We start from the raw sequence: 19,497 nt of genomic DNA on the forward strand, positions 1-19,497 counted from the left end.
TTTCCCACCTGACATTCATTGGTGAGATATAGATATAGATATATCTCCTGTACTAAAACTGAAACTATGTATTTCTTCTCATCTGGGCATCTTGGAATTTCTGAATGGTGGGATTTTTATGCAGCTCATCCCTATTTGAAGCAGAATGGTCCAAAGAGTAGCTTTCCCAAATTCAGAATTGAGTGAAAGGCTGGAAATAGTTAACCAACTATGGGGTGGACATTATCAAATCCATGTATGGCCTATTTTAGGAATCTATGCACCACATACTATGCTTCTTCTATTTGGAGTCTGGAGAAGCATTAGATGCTATCGTCTAAATGTACCCTTTGCACCATCCTGAAAAGCCCATGACGTCCCTTCCTGGTTTTTTCCCCATGAAAAATTGAAATGGGGGGATTATTTTACGAAGTTATGTGTTGTGGCCTTGGGCAGGCGCACTGATCAGAACACCCCACAGACTCCACATGGCCTTTTGTGGAGTGTGCACCTGTGGGTGTTTGTATACATTAGTGACCACTATTTTGGGCCTGGACAGGAAAGTCAACTGAAAATGATGGGCACCTGATGTAAACACAAGGGCCTCTGGTATTTACCTCGCTCATTGTGCTTGGTGCTGACCTCCTAAAGCATAGATTAATCATAGTTTGTGCATGCAGAAAGCTGTCCATTGTCTACTTTTTGTTTCTGCTTTCCTAAGCAATTCCCCACAGAGTTGTTGAAATATATTATCTGTAAACAACATAAAGGAAGGAGGTGATGGCACATCCTCTGAAAGGGAGTGTGCGTACATGAGGTAATGTTGCAATTTTAAGGAACGTATAGCAATTTGCAATTAACCTGTATCCTAAGAAACCAACTGGGGTCATGGCCAGCAGAGGGAAGAAGCAGGTTCCATTTACATTGAGTGAAATTGAACAGTGTTTTTTAAGCTATCTATTGTGTGTGTGTGTGTGTGTTTTGGGAGGGGGGCATGGTTCTTTATGAATTTCCCAGGTGCCACCACCATATTTGTGTCCACTGACTAAAACTATATCTTTATTTCCTTGAAACTCGCAATAGCTTGTTAGCCAATAGCTTACAGACCAAACCAATATGTGGACCACCAGTTTGAGTAGCATTGAACTAGAACAGTGGTTCACAACCATTCTTTGACCAGGGACCACTTTGACCAGGAACCATTCTTCAACATTAGTACCAAAAGGGTTATGAATCAGTTTTTGGTAAACTTTAGATTCAGTTTGGTTATTTGGGCTGCAGATTTGGAAAATTGCATTGGATAGACCTCATCAGCTCTAGTTTCCGATACAAAACATATGTCATCCAGTAATTGCCATCTGCCCACCCACAGGAAACCATCTTTAATAATCTAGAGCTGATGTGGTCTATCCGATTTATTTTTCTGAATCAGTATTACAAATAGCGCCAGGAACAGACCTAAAAGGGAGACACCAGGAAAAAAGTTTTGGTTGAGCTGTATTATTATCCGTAGTAGTAAGGGTAAGGCCATGGACCATATTTTAGTTTTTACAGACCACTGGTGCTACACAGACCACAGGTTGGGGACCACTGAACTAGAAGAAAGAAGTGGCATGAGATCAGCTGAGGAGAATGTGTTGTATATACAATTCAGCAATTCTTTTTGGAGATGCCCTTTATGGTAGATGTTGCCAAAGGCACTGACTGTAATCAGGATGTGGAGAGCTTACATTTTGGGCAAAAACTCTTATATAGGAATCTCAGAATGCATGCCAATAGCTAAGCTGGGAGGAGCCCCCTGTGGTGCAATGGGTTAAACCTTTGAGCCAGCAGGACTGCTGACCAACAGGTTGGCAGTTCGAATCCAGGGAGCAGGGTGAGTAACTATCTCAGTTCTAGCTTCCCATGTGGGGACATGAGAGAAGCCTCCCACAGGATGGTAAAACATCAAACATCTGGGTGTCCCCTGAGCAACGTCATTGCAGACGGCCAATTCTCTCACATCAGAAGCAACTTGCAGTTTGCTCCTGACACACACACATACACAAAGCTGGGTGGGGGAATCTGAGAGTTGTAATCCATCAAAATGACTTTTCCAAAACTCTGATAAGAGGACTTCTCAGAACTTATCAAAAATCTGCTCAGATATTGAAAACAACACAGGAAATCATGGAAGCTGAAGAATACTCTTTGAAAACATGCGAAGGGGAACTTGTTCCTGGCTGGGTCTGGGTGAAGCTCTAAAGCAGTGGTATCAATTTCATTTTCATTGAGGGCCATATCAGCCTTATGGTTGCCTTCAAAGGACCATTGTATTATTTATTTATTTACCTTATTTATACCCTGTCTTTCTCTATCCCAAAGGGGACTCAAGGTAGCTTACATATGGCAAATATTCAGTTCCTTGGAACATATACAAACATTGAGCTTAAAATCAATTGAATTAAAATACATATTAAACATTTAAAAGCATTACATTCAGTGTTAAATCACGCCATCCAAAAATCACAATCCAAGGCCATTCCATAATCATTGCACATATTCCAATCTATTATTGCATTTCGCTATTCTTTGAACGCTTGATCCCAGAGCCAGGTTTTTATTCCATGCTTTGGATGGAGACTCTGTGGATACAGAGGGCCAACTATAATTTTTTTACATAGTGATTGGTGATATTTAGTTTTTTATCAGTGTATATGCCCACATGTTATTGAATGACAACTCCCATCTCTTTTGATTATTTACTATGTAGACTGTGGATAATGGGAATTGCAACCCAACAACATGAGGTTGGGATAAGATTATAGGACATTTTCAAATCAGATGTCCTATCGACAAGTCTTGTATGTAAATTCAAACCCCACTAAACTGACTAAATAGAACAAACTGCGGCCTTCCATATGTTAATGTATCACATTTCCAATCAGCTCTAGTCATGATGTCTAATGATAAGCAATATAGGATTTGTAGTCTAGCATCTGAAGGGCAAAATGACAAACAAAAATGACATGGAGGACCAGATTTGGGCTGTGGGCCTTCTATTTGATCCTTGTGCTCTACAGTCAGTGATTGTTTTAACTATTTTACTATCTGTTAAGAAGACCTGTGCTCAATTTCCTTGTGAGGTGAGATTTTAATACATAACAATTGCCTTCCTCTTTTGGTGTCACCTCTATGATATAGCTACAACCTAGTGATCAATCTGTGGAAGAATAGTCAACTGAATTACTATACCAGGGATAAATCCAACCTACCTTCCTCTGACCTCCCCTTATATCAGTGCACATAGTATAAGATCCAAGAAAAAAGCCAGCATTGGAGATTGTTCCTTGCTTTTAAACAAAATGGACAAGCCCAGTAATAATAATAGTAATAAACTTTATTTATACCCCACCACCATCTCCCCAAAGGGGACTCGGAGTGGCTTACATGAGGCCAAGCAAAATAAAATATGAACAACAAAAATAACATCACAATACAATAAATAAAACATTCAGCTAAAATAAGTAGTGCAAAATAACATAATGGAAAATCATGGGCCAAAATGTATGACATAAAATGATAAAACTCTGGATGAGATAGCAATGAAAAAGGTATATTTGTGGGGGAGGAGCTCATAGGGGACAGAACAGTGGAGTTAGACCTTCAATAAGGTGGGGGAAGTGCAATATGAGGAAAACACTGTGGGTCACTCTCCAAATGCACATCGGAAAAGCCAAGTTTTTAGAGCTTTCTTAAAGGCTTCTAGAGTGGGGGCTTGCCTAATCTCACCAGTTAGTGAGTTCCATAGCTGGGGGGCCACAGCAGAGAAGAATGTCTCTCTCATTCCCACAAGCTGTACCTGTGAAGGACGAAAGGGCGAAAGGAGGGCCTCCCCCAAGGATCGAAGAAATCGTGCAGGTTTGTGGTAGGAGATGCGGTCATGAAGGTAGGCTGGTCCCAAACCATTTAGGGCTTTATAAGTGATAACTTGCACCTTGAATTGGGACTGGAAAATGAATGACAGCCAATGGAACTCCTTAAACAGGGGGGTAGACCGCTCCCTGTAATTCGCCCCAGTTAGTAATCTGGCTGCCAAACGTTGAACCAGTTGGAGTTTCTGGGCCGTCTTCAAGGGAAGCCCCACATAGAGTGCATTGCAATAGTCCAGTCTAGAGGTAACGAAGGCGTGGACTACCATAGTCAAGTCAGACCTCACAAGGTATGGTCACAGTTGGCGCACGAATTTTAATTGTGCTAAGGCCCTCCCAGCCACTGCCGACACCTGTGCATCAAGCGTCAGCACTGAATCCGCGAGTATCCCCAAGCAGTATTCATTTTACAAACAGCATATTAAATACTGAATAAAAATGATCAGAAAGAGAATTAAGCACAAGATATAGAATGATAATAAAAAATAAGCCAAGATATTTTGTCTAAGCTGTACTCATAACTTGGAAGCTAACAGTGTATCTATTCATCTCATTTTAGGTGTCATGGCTCCATCCTGGGGAAACTTGGAATTTGTAGTTTAGTAAAGCACATAGATCTGTAGTTTCTTTTTTTGGGGGGGGGGGGCGGGGGGAGGACTAGAATTCATAGCAGAGAAAGCTAATACATACCAACCTTCAATTGCTTTGGGGGAGTGGGTTCACCCTTAGTCCTAGAGAGGTGTTTCTTGGAAAAAAGGCACAGAGTCTTGCTTATAAAGTGAGAAAGTAAAACAAGTATTTGACCTGTACAATGTTTGCTTATTTATTTTTACATTTGATTGGGAACACTCAGCCAAATTTATGTCCATCCAAAAGTGCCTCTGGCTGTTTGCCATAAACAAATGTGGCATCTGTTGCTGTAAAATGAAGCATACCATTTTGTTCCTGTACTGCACTGTGAAAGAACCATTCTGACCCAGCCTTGCTATATTTAGGCTGGAACTACACGGAGTTCGAAGACCCTTTCACTCATCCCGATGACATCTTCTTTTTAAGTAACACAGCATTGCCAAAATCTGTTCAGACCCAATGTAAAGTGCTGGGAGCCTTGTGTGGGAGATCGAGAGTGGAGTCTTGTTGAACAGGAATGGCTTAACCATTGAAAAGAGCAAACAGTGTGGCAGGGAATGGCAGGTATTTGTATGTCATGAGTCTGATGTTATTACTTTCAGCAATGAAGGTGTATTGATGGTGGTGGGAGGCAGTAAAATCACCTGAAAGTATTAATAGTCATCTACATGCAAGATCAACAAACAGAATTTGAATGCTGGTATAAAACAAACATATAAAAGTACATACAACTCTTGTTGCCCACAACTGTTGATAGTATTAGCAGGGATTGAAGGAATGAGCCAATATCTGAAAAGCCCCAAGATCTTCATCTTTACTGTAAAATATAATGGTGTGTGATAATAAATGAAGAGATTGTTTCAAGGAAGAACCAGCACTTGCAAAAGAGGGAGAAAAAGCACTTTCTTCTGTTGTCATCATCATCATCGCAACAGTTAGAACAACAATATCTCCTAATGGCTCGAGAAAGGGTACACCACGGTCAAAACACACATCAACATAAAATACATATATCAGAACACACCATTATAAAATATATACATCAAAACACATGGTACAAAATAATAAATCAGATGCAAATCTAAAGCTCGTGGTTCAAGGTTGACCGAGTAGACATGACAGAAGAAATGAGTATTTAGTTGGTCTTAAATTCTAACAACTCATTTAGCTGTCAGAGCTCTTCTAGCAGGTCATTCCACAGTCTTGGGGTGGCCAATGAAAAGGTCTTCTGGGTGACAGTTGCCAGTCAGGTTGTGGCTGGTTCGAGTAAATGTCTCCCAGAGGACCTCAGGGTCCTAAGAGAGTGATTATATGGGAAAAGGTGATCCTGTAGGTAACCTGGAAACTAATTGGCAACGATCAGAGCAGACATTTGGAGAGGCAGATCCAGGGCCAGTCTTAAACTTCAAATATGATCTTTCAGGGGAGCATAATCCCACCTAGAACTGGTTAACACACCTTCAAACCTAGGTTAGGATCCTTGATGGCAAGCACCTTTGTCTTACCCAGATTCACTTCCAATTTGTTTTTTCCTTATCCAGCCCATTATCTCCTCCAGGCATTCATTCAGGGAGACACACTATCCTTAGCTAAAGCATGGAGAAATTTGGGTGTCACCAGCATACTGATTGCATCTGCCCCATGTCTGCAGATGATTTCCCTTAGTAGTTTCACATAAATATTAAAAAGACAAGGAATGGAAATGCAAATCCCTCCAGCTGTTGAACTGCAATTCTAACTTCCTTGACGAGGGCGGATTGTAACTGCATTTCAACAGCTGGAGGGCCATATGTCTCCAAGTCCTTCTGTTGGGACTTGGGTTGATGGTACTGTTTTGAAATTCGTTATAGGAAGAAAAGCAAGATAAGCAATAGAGGCAATCGTGCATTGGGATACATAGTTATGCAACATAGCTGCAATAGTTTCCCATTCAACTTCCCCCTAAAGCCATACTTTTCAGCTCCCCCTCCCAGTACAGCTGTTTCTTTGTCAGTGAAAGATAGGGGAAGCAACAGCCAGATACCTGCAATTTCCTGCAACAGGCATCCATTGGACCAGTAGTGGCCCTTCAATATGACACCTATAGGAAAAAGCTGTATACTTATATACAGTCCTTCTTGATCTCCACTGTCCAGGAAATGGTCATTATTGTAGGGCTACAGCTAAGAGAGGGTAAGTTAAGGGGGGATTATGATGTTGCACTATAGGTAGTGAATTTCAAGTCCGGAGTGACCAAGAAGTGAGTTCTGATGGCACACTTAATCCATCATAATTCACCAGTAGGATTCCAGCTGCCCATAAATTAATGGGAGTGTTTATTTGAGCTTTCAGAATGTCAGGAAATGGAGTGACAAGGTCTAGTAAACAAAGTTTATCCTGATCAGTAAGGCATATATCTGTACCAGCTATTTCCCCTCAATTAAGGCGGAGGGGGTTACCTAGTACTGAGGAAGCCCTCCCCCAGGGATTAGGGGCAGCCCCATTTGGATTCTTTCCTGAGTGGTCACAGCCTCTTGTGGGTTCTCTAGTTTTACTAAAAGGAGGAAAGATTATTTTGTTTTTCACTATGGTAAGACATTTAAGCATGTATATATGTATATGTATGTGTGTGTGTGTGTGTGTATAAATCTAATGTTCGTTTGTGATACCATCAGAACTCAAAAACCACTGGGGGAATTGACACCAAATTTGGACACAAGACACCTAACAACCCAATGTATGTCCTCCACTCAAAACAATTGATTTTGTCATTTGGGAATTGTTGTTGCTGGGATTTATAGTTTACCTACAATCAAAGAGCATTCTGAACTCCACCAATGATGGAATCGGGCCAGACTTAGCACACAGGGCTCCCATGATCAACAGAAAAAACTGGAAGGGTTTAGTGGACATTGACCTTGAGTTTGGGAATTGTAGTTCATCCACATCCAGAGAGCACTGTCGACTCAAACAGTGATGGATCTGGACCAAACTTGGCACGAATATTCCATATGCCCAAATATGAACACAGATGGAGTTTGGAGGAAATAGACCTTGACATTTGGGATTTGTAGTTACTGGGATTTATAGTTCACTACAATTAAAGAGCATTCTGAAACCCACAAACGACAAAAATGGGGGCAAACTTCCCACACAGAACCCCCATGACCAACAGAAAATACTTAAGGCCATCCAGTCCAACTCTCTTCACCAGGGCAAGAAAATGTAATCAGAGCCCTCCTGACAAAGAGCCATCCAGTCATAAATATAGATAGATAGATAGATAGATATGATTCACACACACACACACACAGATATAATATCATAGATTTGAAAGAGACCCTTAAAGAAGGACTATGATATGTTGCATATTCCAGAGTAGGCAAACCAGACACTCTCCACATCAACACTGACAAAGAAACAACAAGAAATACTGTTTACTCACAAACATAAAGGAATTACATATATTAGAAACCAGCACTTTCTCATTACTTTATTTTCCAGATCACCAGACTGGGCCACAGCAACGCGTGGCAGGGGACAACTAGTGTGTGTGTGTGTATGTGTGTGTATAGTTCATTGGCACTTACATTTCCTTCTACCAGATACATAAATGTCCAGACAGCAGTGAGTCACTGTGGAGACAAGCTACCTAGGAGGAATTTATTGACAGCTACCTTTCACTGCTTTAAACGTTTATGTTGTAATCAAATTCTGTATATTAACTAGTGCCCACAAATGAACTATTAAGATTTTTGCTCTGCATTTATGTTTCTTAACATTTTTGGCTGTCCTATTAAAGACAACTGACATGTTAATGTTCTTTCCAATTGCCTTTGCTACTTTCATTTGTGACTCAGAGAAGGAAAAGAGATTACACTCAATACATTTCACCTTCTCAGATTGATCCTTCCCAGATGCACTGGCTTTTAAGTTACCAGCAAATCTATAATAATTCTTAGTGTGCCCCAGAGATATTCAGCCTATGATAAGATGTAATTGTATCCAGGTATTGCCCATGAATTTGTTTACCTGATGTTTGCTTTGTTTAGCACAGTTAAATCAATAGAGTCCTTAAGCACCGGCTTCTTGCAGAGATGTCGACACATTCAAAGGTGGTGACAGCTTTGCGACTAGGACATGTTTCACTCCTTTGCTCAGCAAAGTACACTTCCCCTGGGAATGAACTTCTGTGGAGCCTAAGAAGGAGTGTAATAGTGAAGACACAAACTTTACTGTGTTACTACACAGATAGGCCAAGAAGAATGGTGAACTCTCAGTCCTAACAACCTGGCTTTTGCTTTTCCTGTAGGATGATGCCCGCCAGTTGTTTGCACTCTCTTGCACTGCAGAGGAGCAGGGAATCATGCCAGAAGACTTGTCCAATGTGATCCGGAGACTGTGGTCAGATAATGGAGTCCAGGCCTGTTTTAATCGTTCCCGAGAGTATCAGCTGAATGACTCCGCTGCATAGTGAGTAACCGTCCTTTGAAACTTTTCACTTGAGGGCAATGTATGGTGAACAGCAGTATGAGATATGAAATTATGCCAAGATTCAGTTTTATCTCAATCACATGTCAAAGGCGTAGCGTGGTGCCGATGTGAAGCTAGGAATGTGGGGTTGTTCAAATCACTTGCTTACAAATATTTAAAAGCCCATTAAATGTCAAAAACAGCTCTTACTGTAACACAGCAATAACAAATCAAATGAACTCTTTACACAGACATCCCCACCATTAACTCCAATAGATATTGTTTCAGCCTAAAATTAGGGAGAATGTTTCAGGACATCATTTTGTTGCCACTTTCTCAAGTACTCAAACCGCAAACGTAGGGTGAGACTAACACCATTCAGAATGGATTGCATTCTTCTCCATCAAATTACTGTATTACCCATCCCAGTGTTGCTCCACCAACTCTAGATTAAACACCTTGTTCACTGGGAAGCACATCTCTCTTCCTTTGTGTGTATGGATAAAAAAATAACTTTATTAGAGATTCTTGACACACCTTTCAAGGCCTGTTGCGAATCACAGAGCACCTTTCCTTAGAAATTTGCATTTATGACACTTCTGGTTCATGTTGGATAAATAAAATATGCATGAAGCCATGTTTATGTAAAAATGTGAGTAGTTGCAGTTGAAAAATATATACGAACGTGCTTTGATCAGTATATACAAATGTGTTTTGATCAGTGGAAAATGCATGTGAAAATGTATTGGCAAAATGTTTTTCAGACAAAAGTGGTAAAAAACACAATTTTCACATCCCTGTTCATGAGAGAAAGGTCATATAATTTTTCTATGTGCATATTTGTATTTAAGGATTGAGGAGGGGGCAAACTTTTTCCTGTTGCTAAGTTCTTGTGGGTTTTTTCGGGCTATATGGCCATGTTCTAGAGGCATTTCTCCTGACGTTTCGCCTGCATCTATGGTAAGCATCCTCAGAGGGATGCTTGCCATAGATGCAGGCGAAACGTCAGGAGAAATGCCTCTAGAACATGGCCATATAGCCCAAAAAACCCCACAAGAACTTAGTGATTCCAGCCATGAAAGCCTTCGACAATACATTTTTCCTGTTGCTTTGGGGTCTAGGACATAGAGCAATGGATTCAATTTGCAGGGGAAAAGATTCCACCGGAACATTAGGAAAAATATCCTGATGATAAGAGCTGTTCATCAGTGGAATATGCTACCTGGGAGTGTGGTGGAGTCTACCACGCTTTTCAGCAAAAGTCAGATGACCACCTCTTGTTGATGTTTTGATAATGTATTCCTGCATGGCAGAATGGAGTTGTGCTGGATGGTCCTCATGGTCTCTTCCGACACTATGATTCTGTAATTAGTGAATAATATATTTAATCTTATTAGAAAAAGGAAATAATTGATTTTAGATGAGTAATGCCACCTTGAAATATTCAGCTCAGTAGTACCTATACATTTTTTCCAATAGCCCTTTATAGATTTTAATAAAGGCAGAAATAGTAAAGGCTGGGATAGATGTAAAATATATAAAAGGATTACTTTGTCTTTGGAATGATTGGTCTTGTCATTTCTTTATAAAAATTAAAATACTCAAATGAGGGGAGCATATTTTCTATTTCTCAGAAAATTTCTTTTTCTAAATGCTAACATAGAAATCTGCAAGAGAGCCAGTTTGGTGTCTTAGTTTGAGTGCTGGACTAGGACTAGGACTCTAGAAAACTAGAACCTAAATGCCCCTGCTCAGCCTTTGAAACCACTATAGGAAAGGAATCCCTTCTCTTTGACCTACCATCCTCACAGGTACAACTGGTGGGAGGGTGGAAGAGGGCCTACCCAGTGACTGCCCATGGGCTCTGCAACTCTCTTCTCAGAGACATTTATTTATTTATTTATTTATTTATTTATTTATTTACAGTATTTATATTCCGCCCTTCTCACCCCGCAGGGGACTCAGGGCGGATTACAATGTACATATACATGGCAAACATTCAATGCCATAGACACTCAACATATATAGACAGACACACAGAGGCTATTTAACATTCCAGCTTTTCTTGAGGGTATTTTTGGCCACCAGGGGAGGTGTTCCCTCATCAACCATTAAGTACTTCACCAACTGATGAAGTACTTCCTCATTCTTTGCATGCTTGCTGGAGATTTTTATGGCCTCATAAATTAGTTAAATTTGCCTCCCCTCATAAGCGGTACCTACATTTCCTACTTGACAGATGCAACTGCCTTTCGGGCTGCAAAGATCGACAGCAAGCTACACAAAGTGGTCGGACAGTCCCTCCGACCCGGGCTAGCTTCGAACTCATGACCTTTCATTCAGTAGTGATCTTAACATTAGACTCACACCATCCTTACATTCTTTCAAAGGCAAGTAAGGACTTTTTTTCCCCTGACAGGCTTTTAATGAGTTATTATATAAGGTTCGTGTTGCACAATGCACTGGATATTGCCAACTGTAGTGCTGTTATGTGTGTGTGTGTGGGGGGGGGGGGGGAGAGATTGATTGATTGATTGATTTAATGAGGTATATTTTACTCTGGTTTTAATTTTCTTGTTTAATTGGGTTGTATTTTTTGTATCTTATGGATCTATAACAATGTATTTTTAATAGTTACAAGCTGCTTTGAGTCAGTTAGGTGAAAAGGCAGGAAGATGACAATAATAATAAATAGGCTTGTGCATTTCAGCTGAACCTTGAGCCGTTTCTGCTATCTGGATGCCAGCAGGGGGAGGGAGGTTCCATTTCCGCATGCCTCCTGAAAACGGGAATTTTTGGCCCGCAGCTGTAAAATGCGGATAGATCTGGCCCATTGGTGGCAATGGAGGGGGGGGGGGCTTCACAGGCTCCCCTTCCAGTCATTTTCAGGGCTATTGGGATGTAAATGGCCACACTTGGAGGACAGATCTTCCACTGCTGGCCCACCAAGTTTCATAATGTTTGGATCATCCCCTGATTTTTAGGATTTTTCTTTATTTCTAGAAATAAAATCTCCTTTAAAAAATTCCCAAAAAGGCATTCCTGCTGCCCCTGCCTTGTAGCTTCTCCAGGAGCAGCAGCAGGGTACCATTCCTTCCTGCAAAAGATGCACTTCCACATCACAAAACCCACCATTACACTTTCTGGACTTTTTACAACAGCAGCTTCTTCCACAGCTTTTGCATTACTTGTCCACAGAAGCCCGATTCTATTATTATTATTATTATTATTATTATTATTATTATTATTATTATTAGGCAGCAACACCAAAGGAAGTGGTCTGCAAACACTTAGAAACAAATGCGGCCATCGCTAATAGTCAACATGGCTTTATCAAAAACAAGTCATGCCAGACTAATCTGATCTCTTTTTTCAATAGAGTTACAAGCTGGGTAGATGTGGGGAATGCCGTGGATGTACATACCTGGATTTCAGTAAGGCCTTTGACAAGGTCCCTCATGACCTTCTGGCAAACAAACTAGTCCAATGTGGGCTAGGAAACTACAGTTAGGTGGATCTGTAATTGGTTAAATGGACGAACCCAGAGGGTGATTCTCACCAATGCTTCCTCTTCATCCTGGAAAGAAGTGACGAGCGGAGTGCCGCACGGTTCTGTCCTTGGCCCGGTCCTGTTCAACATCTTGATTAATGACTTAGATGAAGGGCTAGAAGGCATGATCATCAAGTTTGCAGACGACACCAAATTGGGAGGGATAGCCAATACTCCAGAGGACAGGAACAGGATTCAAAACGATCTTGACAGATTAGAGAGATGGGCCAAAACTAACAAAATGAAGTTTAACGGGGACAAATGCAAGATACTCCACTTTGGCAGAAAAAACAAAATGCAAAGATACAGAATGGGGGACGCCTGGCTCGAGAGCAGTATGTGTGAAAAAGATATTGGAGTCCTCGTGGACAACAAGTTAAACATGAGCCAACAATGTGATGCAGCGGCAAAAAAGCCAATGGGAACATAGTATCTAAATCTAGGGAAGTCATGCTACACCTCTATTCTGCCTTGGTTAGACCACACCTGGAATGTTGTGTCCAATTCTGGGCACCACAATTGAAGAGAGATATTGACAAGCTGGAATGTGTCCAGAGAAGAACGACTAAAATGATCAAGGGTCTGGAGAACAAGCCCTATGAGGAGTGGCTTAAGGAGCTGGGCATGTTTAGCCTGAAGAAGAGAAGGCTGAGAGGAGATATGATAGCCATGTATAAATATGTGAGAGGAAGCCACAGGGAGGGGGGAGCAAGCTTGTTTTCTGCTTCCCTGGAGACTAGGACACGGAACAATGGCTTCAAACTACAAGAAAGGAGATTCCATCTGAACAGGAGGAAGAACTTCCTGACTGTGAGAGCCATTCAGCAGTGGAACTCTCTGCCCTGGAGTGTGGTAGAGGCTCCTTCTTTGGAGGTTTTTAAACAGAGGCTGGATGGCCATCTGTCAGGCGTGCTCTGAATGCAATATTCCTGCTTCTAGACACTGGGTTGGACTGGATGGCCCATGAGGTCTCTTCCAATTCTATGATTCTATGATTATTAAATGCAATTAAGAAGGGAGACAGATTGCAAAGAATAGGACTGTTGTTAGCGGAAGGCTGATGGAACTTGGGCTGGTGGTGTTTTTTTCTGGTACAATTCTTTTGAATAGTATTAACAACAATAACTTTTGATGTTGCTGATGGAGGTTGGAGTTAGAGAGAGATGATGGGTTCTGTTGGCTTTGGCTTGGCAAATCTTCCACAGAAGCCCAATTCTTTTTTTTCAGTAGCAACAGCAAAAATATTATTGTTAAATGACATTAATAAGGCAGAAGAGAGCACAGAAAGAAATACAAACAGATAACTTGAGATGAGATTGCAAAGGAAAGATTATTAGGTATTGGTGGTAAGTTTAGGTAGGTAGGTAGTTAGGTAGATAGTTTTTCTGAGAATGAGGCTTTGCTATTTGCTGGAATTCCTATAATTATTAATAAAAAATAATCTCTTAAAAGTACTACTTTGATGAAAGAGAGGAGGAAGGAGAGATAAGAGAAGAAGCTAAAGGCTTTAGTAGAGGCTAAAGGGCGACATCTGGGGAGGCTCTGCTCTCGACCCCACCATTGTCACAAGTGAGGCTGGTGGGGACGAGGAGCAGGGCCTTCTCAGTGGTGGCCCCTCACCTGTGGAGCTCACTCCCGGGGGAAATTAGGGCATCATCATCCCTCCTCGCCTTCAGGAGGAGGGTGAAGACTTGGTTATGGGACCAGGCCTTTGGGCATTCTGGCAATTAAATCAGACAATCAGGCGAGTAAGACCAGCAGGATTGTTGAAGTGGAATGTAAAACTAGATCTATGAGTTAACGAACGCTGACCATGTAAGAGGAGAAATTGGGTTTGTATTTGGTTTTATTGATTTTATTGATTTTATGGTTATAATGCATGAATTGTTGTCAACTGTGAATTGATGTAATTTTGTGTATGATTGTTTTATGATGCAGGCATCGAATTATGCCTTTGCTTTTGTAAGCCGCCCTGAGTCTCCTTCGGGGTGAGAAGGGCGGGGTAAAAGAACCCCAAATAAATAAATAAATAAATAAATAAATAAAGCCACTCTGAAAGAAAAGCACACCCACCCACAAGTCTCCAAACACCACACACTCATCCTTCTGCACTTTCCAACTCCCAGTCCCACTAAATAATCAAGAAAATAAAGGAAAATCAAAGAGATTAAGTGCTAGAAGCCAAGCCAAAACCTAAAGCTAAGAGCGTACAGTTAAGCAATCGGACAGAAGGACCTCTCTCTAGAGCCAGGACGCAACTGAGAATTGGGGGCGCTCACCCCATTAAATAGACATAGCTTGTGTAAGACATATCATTGTATTGCCATTATGGGTGTCTGAAGAAGCCGAAGAAGATGAAGGTAACGGCCAAAACAAATCCGTACATAAGTCTAGTAATAATTCCTTGAAAGAAGGCAGTGGTAAATCTCCACTGAGTAAATGCTGCAAAAAAAAAAAAATCCTTGTTGATCAGAAGACACACAACAAAACCTAGAAACTAAGAAATTATCTTAGTTTTCTAGCTTTTATGGATGTGTCTGCACTCTAGAATTAATGTATTTGGAGATTGCTTTAACTGCAATTATGCAATGCTATGGTCATGTCAGGAGTGACAAGTCTCTTCTGTTGTGAGAGAATTGGCCGTCTGCAACGACATTGCCCAGGGGACGCCCGGATGATTTGATGTTTTTTTTATCATCCTTGTGGGAGGCTTGTCTCATGTCCCCGCATGAGGAGCTGGAGTTGATAGAGTGAGCTCATCCACCTCTCCTCAGATTCGAATCTGCGACCTGTCGGTCTTCATTCCTGCCGGCACAGGGGTTTAACCCACTGCGCCACCGGGGGCTCCATGCAATGCTATGGAATCCCAGTAGCTATAGTTTCACAAAGTCTTTAGGCTAATCTGCCAAAGAGAACTGGTGCCTCACCAAACTACAAATCTCAAATGTTGATCGCATTGAGCCATGGCAGTTTAAAAGGTCTCATGTTACATTAATTATACAGTGTAGAAGCATCATATATTGTTATGTTTGACGGGAAGATTGATGGGAAAGTGTTATTCACAGCTCGTACATAAAATCCAGGCTTGTGGGAGAATAAAAAGAGGAATTCATCATGTCACTCCAAAGAATTTCCTATCTGTCCCTCTGGGCTTTGCAAGACACAAAGGGAAACTATGCAAGAGTTTGGGTCTTGTGTTTGCTGTTCCCATGCAGGCAAAGAACACACCATTCACTGGCCTCTTCATGAAACCGCATTGTGTGATCAGCCTGAGTACTGTGTTTGTGCTTCCCCTGGAAAGCACTTGTCATTGTCTGTAAGGTGGAGCCTTGGTTATTTTTTGATATTGTAATTCAAATGACATAAAAATATTTACAGTTTAAAGCAAGAGGTAAACAACATAAACATTATTCAGTTCCTAAGTCATTTTGGAGACTTCTTTTGATACATTTTTAGAATTTTATTTCATGCTTTCATTTTACTTACACATTTTATATCTTATCTTTTGCATAATATGGCTCTTAAAGCAGTTTGGAAAGATCTTTAGCTATTAAACAAAGGGAAGTTTTACTAGAAAACAATAAAATGAGGAGAAAATGCTGAAAGAGTTGCCTGTAGGTAGCTCTGCAGATTGGACTCTGCCATGTTCCAAATTAGCAATTTATGATGTTTGTCTTGTTTTCATAACATGATTTTCATAACGTGTGGACAACCCTCAGGCTTGGAGAAATGTCACCCTTAGAAGGACACATAGGACCCGGAAGCCTCCTCAGCATACTTCCGCTCAGCTGCAGTTACACAATAGATTCCAAATTCTCACACAACTAGCACCTGACCAAGAAACACAACATATTGGGGAAGACCAGAATGGCTTAGATACTGATCAGTGGCTCATCCTTGATCAGTGTGCAGGGGATAGCCCTGACTGGGACAACACTTCACAACATTCACACTTGCACAATCCTGCAGGGGTACCATCCCCAACCATAGACCAGGAGCAACAGGAACACATACAGGAGAACCATAGGCTCTTGGACGAATCTCAATGGATTGTCCTTGACGAATGCACCGGGGATGTCGAGGAGGAGGACAACACTTTTCACCTACACAATTCACACCAACAGGATCACTTTTCTGGAGACCTACACACTACATTGCACAAAAGGGGCCCTGTCATTCCTGAAAGTAAACAGGTCTTGGTAGTAGGCGACTCCCTCCTTAGAGGAACGGAAGCTGTCATTTCCAGACCGGATGGGATGGCTCGAGAAATATGCTGCCTACCGGGGGCAAAAATACACCATATCACTCAGAGGCTCACCAGGCTCCTCGAGCCCTATCACCGTCCTCCCCTCATGTTGATTCATGTAGGAACCAATGATACTGCAAGGCATACGTTTCAAAAGATCACAAATGATTTTCGAGCTCTAGGAGCAATGCTAAAAGAATGTAATGTACAGGTGGTCTTTTCATCCCTCCTCCCTGTTGTAAGACACGGACCCACAAGAGCCAGAAAAATAGTACAGGTCAATGACTGGCTTAGAAAATGGTGTCAGGAGGAACGCTTTGGCTTCCTCGACCATGGCCTGCTATTCCAGGAGGATGGCCTACTGGCAAGGGATGGGGTGCATCTCACACAAGTAGGAAAACACCTTTTTGCTCACAGACTCGCAAACCTCATTAGACGCACTTTAAACTAGGTCCACCGGGGGAGGGGGACAACAGCCTTGCGAACACTACTTTACCCATAATGTCTGGGAATCGCCAGAAGGCTAAACGGAGGGCTGCACAAACACAACAAGGACCAAGTACCAAAAGCACAATAATCCCAATTAAACAGCTCAAGGGAAGATCCCAGGGGCTCACATGTCTTTACACTAATGCACAGAGCATGGGAAATAAACAAGACGAACTCCAACTTCTAGCACAACACCACAAATATGATATCATAGCCATCACTGAAACCTGGTGGGATGACTCCTATCGCTGGAATGTAGATATCGAGGGGTATAACCTCTTTCACAGAAACCGAACAAAGGGGAGAGGAGGCGGAGTAGCCTTATATGTCAAAAACTCTTATGCTGCAGAAGAAATTCAAGACAGCAATCTGGGAAACCAGCTTGAAATCATTTGGATAAGAATCAAGGGAACTGGGACTCAAAAAGATGTCGTTGTAGGCGTCTACTACAGACCCCCAAGCCAGGAGGAAGATCTTGATGAAGTCTTCTGCCAACAGTTGACCAAACAGGCACAGAAAAGAGATGTAGTAGTCATGGGCGATTTCAACTATCCCGATATTTGCTGGAAAACAAACTCGGCCAAGAGTACAAGGTCCAACAAATTCCTCACTTGCCTTGCAGACAATTTCATGGTCCAAAAGGTAGAAGAGGCAACAAGGGGATTGGCTACTCTTGATCTCATCCTAACAAATGCAGAGGACCTGATCGATGCGGTCGAAGTGGTAGGATCCTTAGGGGCAAGTGACCATGTGCTCCTGCAATTTGAGGTACAAAGGAAGCCCGAAACTAAGACAAGTCAAACCCGCATTTTGGACTTTAGGAGAGCTGATTTCCAAAAAATGAAGGAAACGCTGAGCAGCATTCCGTGGACACAGATACTAAAAGACAAGGGAGCTACGGATGGATGGGAATTTCTCAAGAGTGAAATACTCAAGGCGCAATTGCAAACCGTGCCAACAAAGAGAAAAAATAGGACAAGTGCAAAGAAGCCAGAATGGATGTCCAAAGAACTTCTAACTGTGCTAAGACACAAAAGAGACATGCACAAGAAGTGGAAAAAGGGAGAAATCACCAAAGAAGAATTCAAACAAATAGCCAACACCTGTAGGGAAAAGGTCCGCAAAGCTAAAGCAAAAAACGAGCTCAGACTTGCCAGGGACATTAAAAACAATAAAAAGGGCTTCTATTCTTATGTCAGTAGAAAAAGGAAAAACAAGGAGGCGATAGGACCTCTTCGAGGAGAAGATGGGGCAATGCTGACAGGGGACAGGGAAAAGGCAGAACTACTTAATGCCTTCTTTGCCTCGGTCTTCTCACAAAAAGAGAGTCTTCAACCTCAGCAAGATGGAGTGGATGAGGGATTGGAGGACATCCAACCCCAAATTGGGAAAGAAGTCGTCAAGGAATACCTGGCCGCTCTTAATGAGTTCAAGTCCCCAGGGCCAGATCAACTACACCCAAGAGTACTGAAGGAACTAGCGGAAGTCATTTCGGAACCATTGGCAACCATCTTTGAGAGTTCTTGGAGAACGGGAGAAGTTCCAGCAGATTGGAGGAGGGCCAATGTGGTCCCAATCTTCAAGAAGGGAAAAAAGGACGACCCAAACAACTACCGTCCGGTCAGCCTCACGTCGATACCGGGTAAGATTCTGGAAAAGATTGTTAAGGAAGCGGTCTGCAAACACTTAGAAACAAATGCAGTCATCGCTAATATTCAACATGGAATTATCAAAAACAAGTCATGCCAGACTAATCTGATCTCTTTCTTCGATAGAGCTACAAGCTGGGTAGATGCGGGGAATGCCGTGGATGTAGCGTACCTGGATTTCAGTAAGGCCTTCAACAAGGTCCCCCATGACCTTCTGGCAAGGAAACTAGTCCAATGTGGGCTAGGCAAAACTACGGTGAGGTGGATCTGTAATTGGTTAAGTGGACGAACACAGAGAGTGCTCACTAATGCTTCCTCTTCATCTTGGAAAGAAGTGACAAGTGGAGTGCTGCAGGGTTCCGTCCTGGGCCCGGTCCTGTTCAACATCTTTATTAATGACTTAGATGAAGGGCTAGAAGGCATGATCATCAAGTTTGCAGACGACACCAAATTGGGAGGGATAGCCAATAGTCCAGAGGACAGGAGCAGAATTCAAAACGATCTTGACAGATTAGAGAGATGGGCCAAAACTAACAAAATGAAGTTCAACAGTGACAAATGCAAGATACTCCACTTTGGCAGAAAAAATGA

The 19,497-nt window shown here is 41.9% G+C and overlaps 1 protein-coding gene across 1 annotated transcript in view; it reads left to right on the forward strand.

Moving 5' to 3' along the window:
• The window catches only part of GNAI2 (G protein subunit alpha i2), a 182,608-nt gene that overhangs the window by 107,061 nt on the left and 56,050 nt on the right, over positions 1 to 19,497 (forward strand). Inside the window, exon 4 of the mRNA XM_060765750.2 lies at positions 8,812 to 8,972. Coding sequence (XP_060621733.1) covers positions 8,812 to 8,972 — 161 coding nt within the window. The remainder of the gene's footprint in view (positions 1 to 8,811; positions 8,973 to 19,497) is intronic.

This window comes from Anolis sagrei, chromosome 2 (assembly GCF_037176765.1).
Source record: "Anolis sagrei isolate rAnoSag1 chromosome 2, rAnoSag1.mat, whole genome shotgun sequence".
In the NCBI taxonomy this organism is placed as follows: domain Eukaryota; kingdom Metazoa; phylum Chordata; class Lepidosauria; order Squamata; family Dactyloidae; genus Anolis; species Anolis sagrei.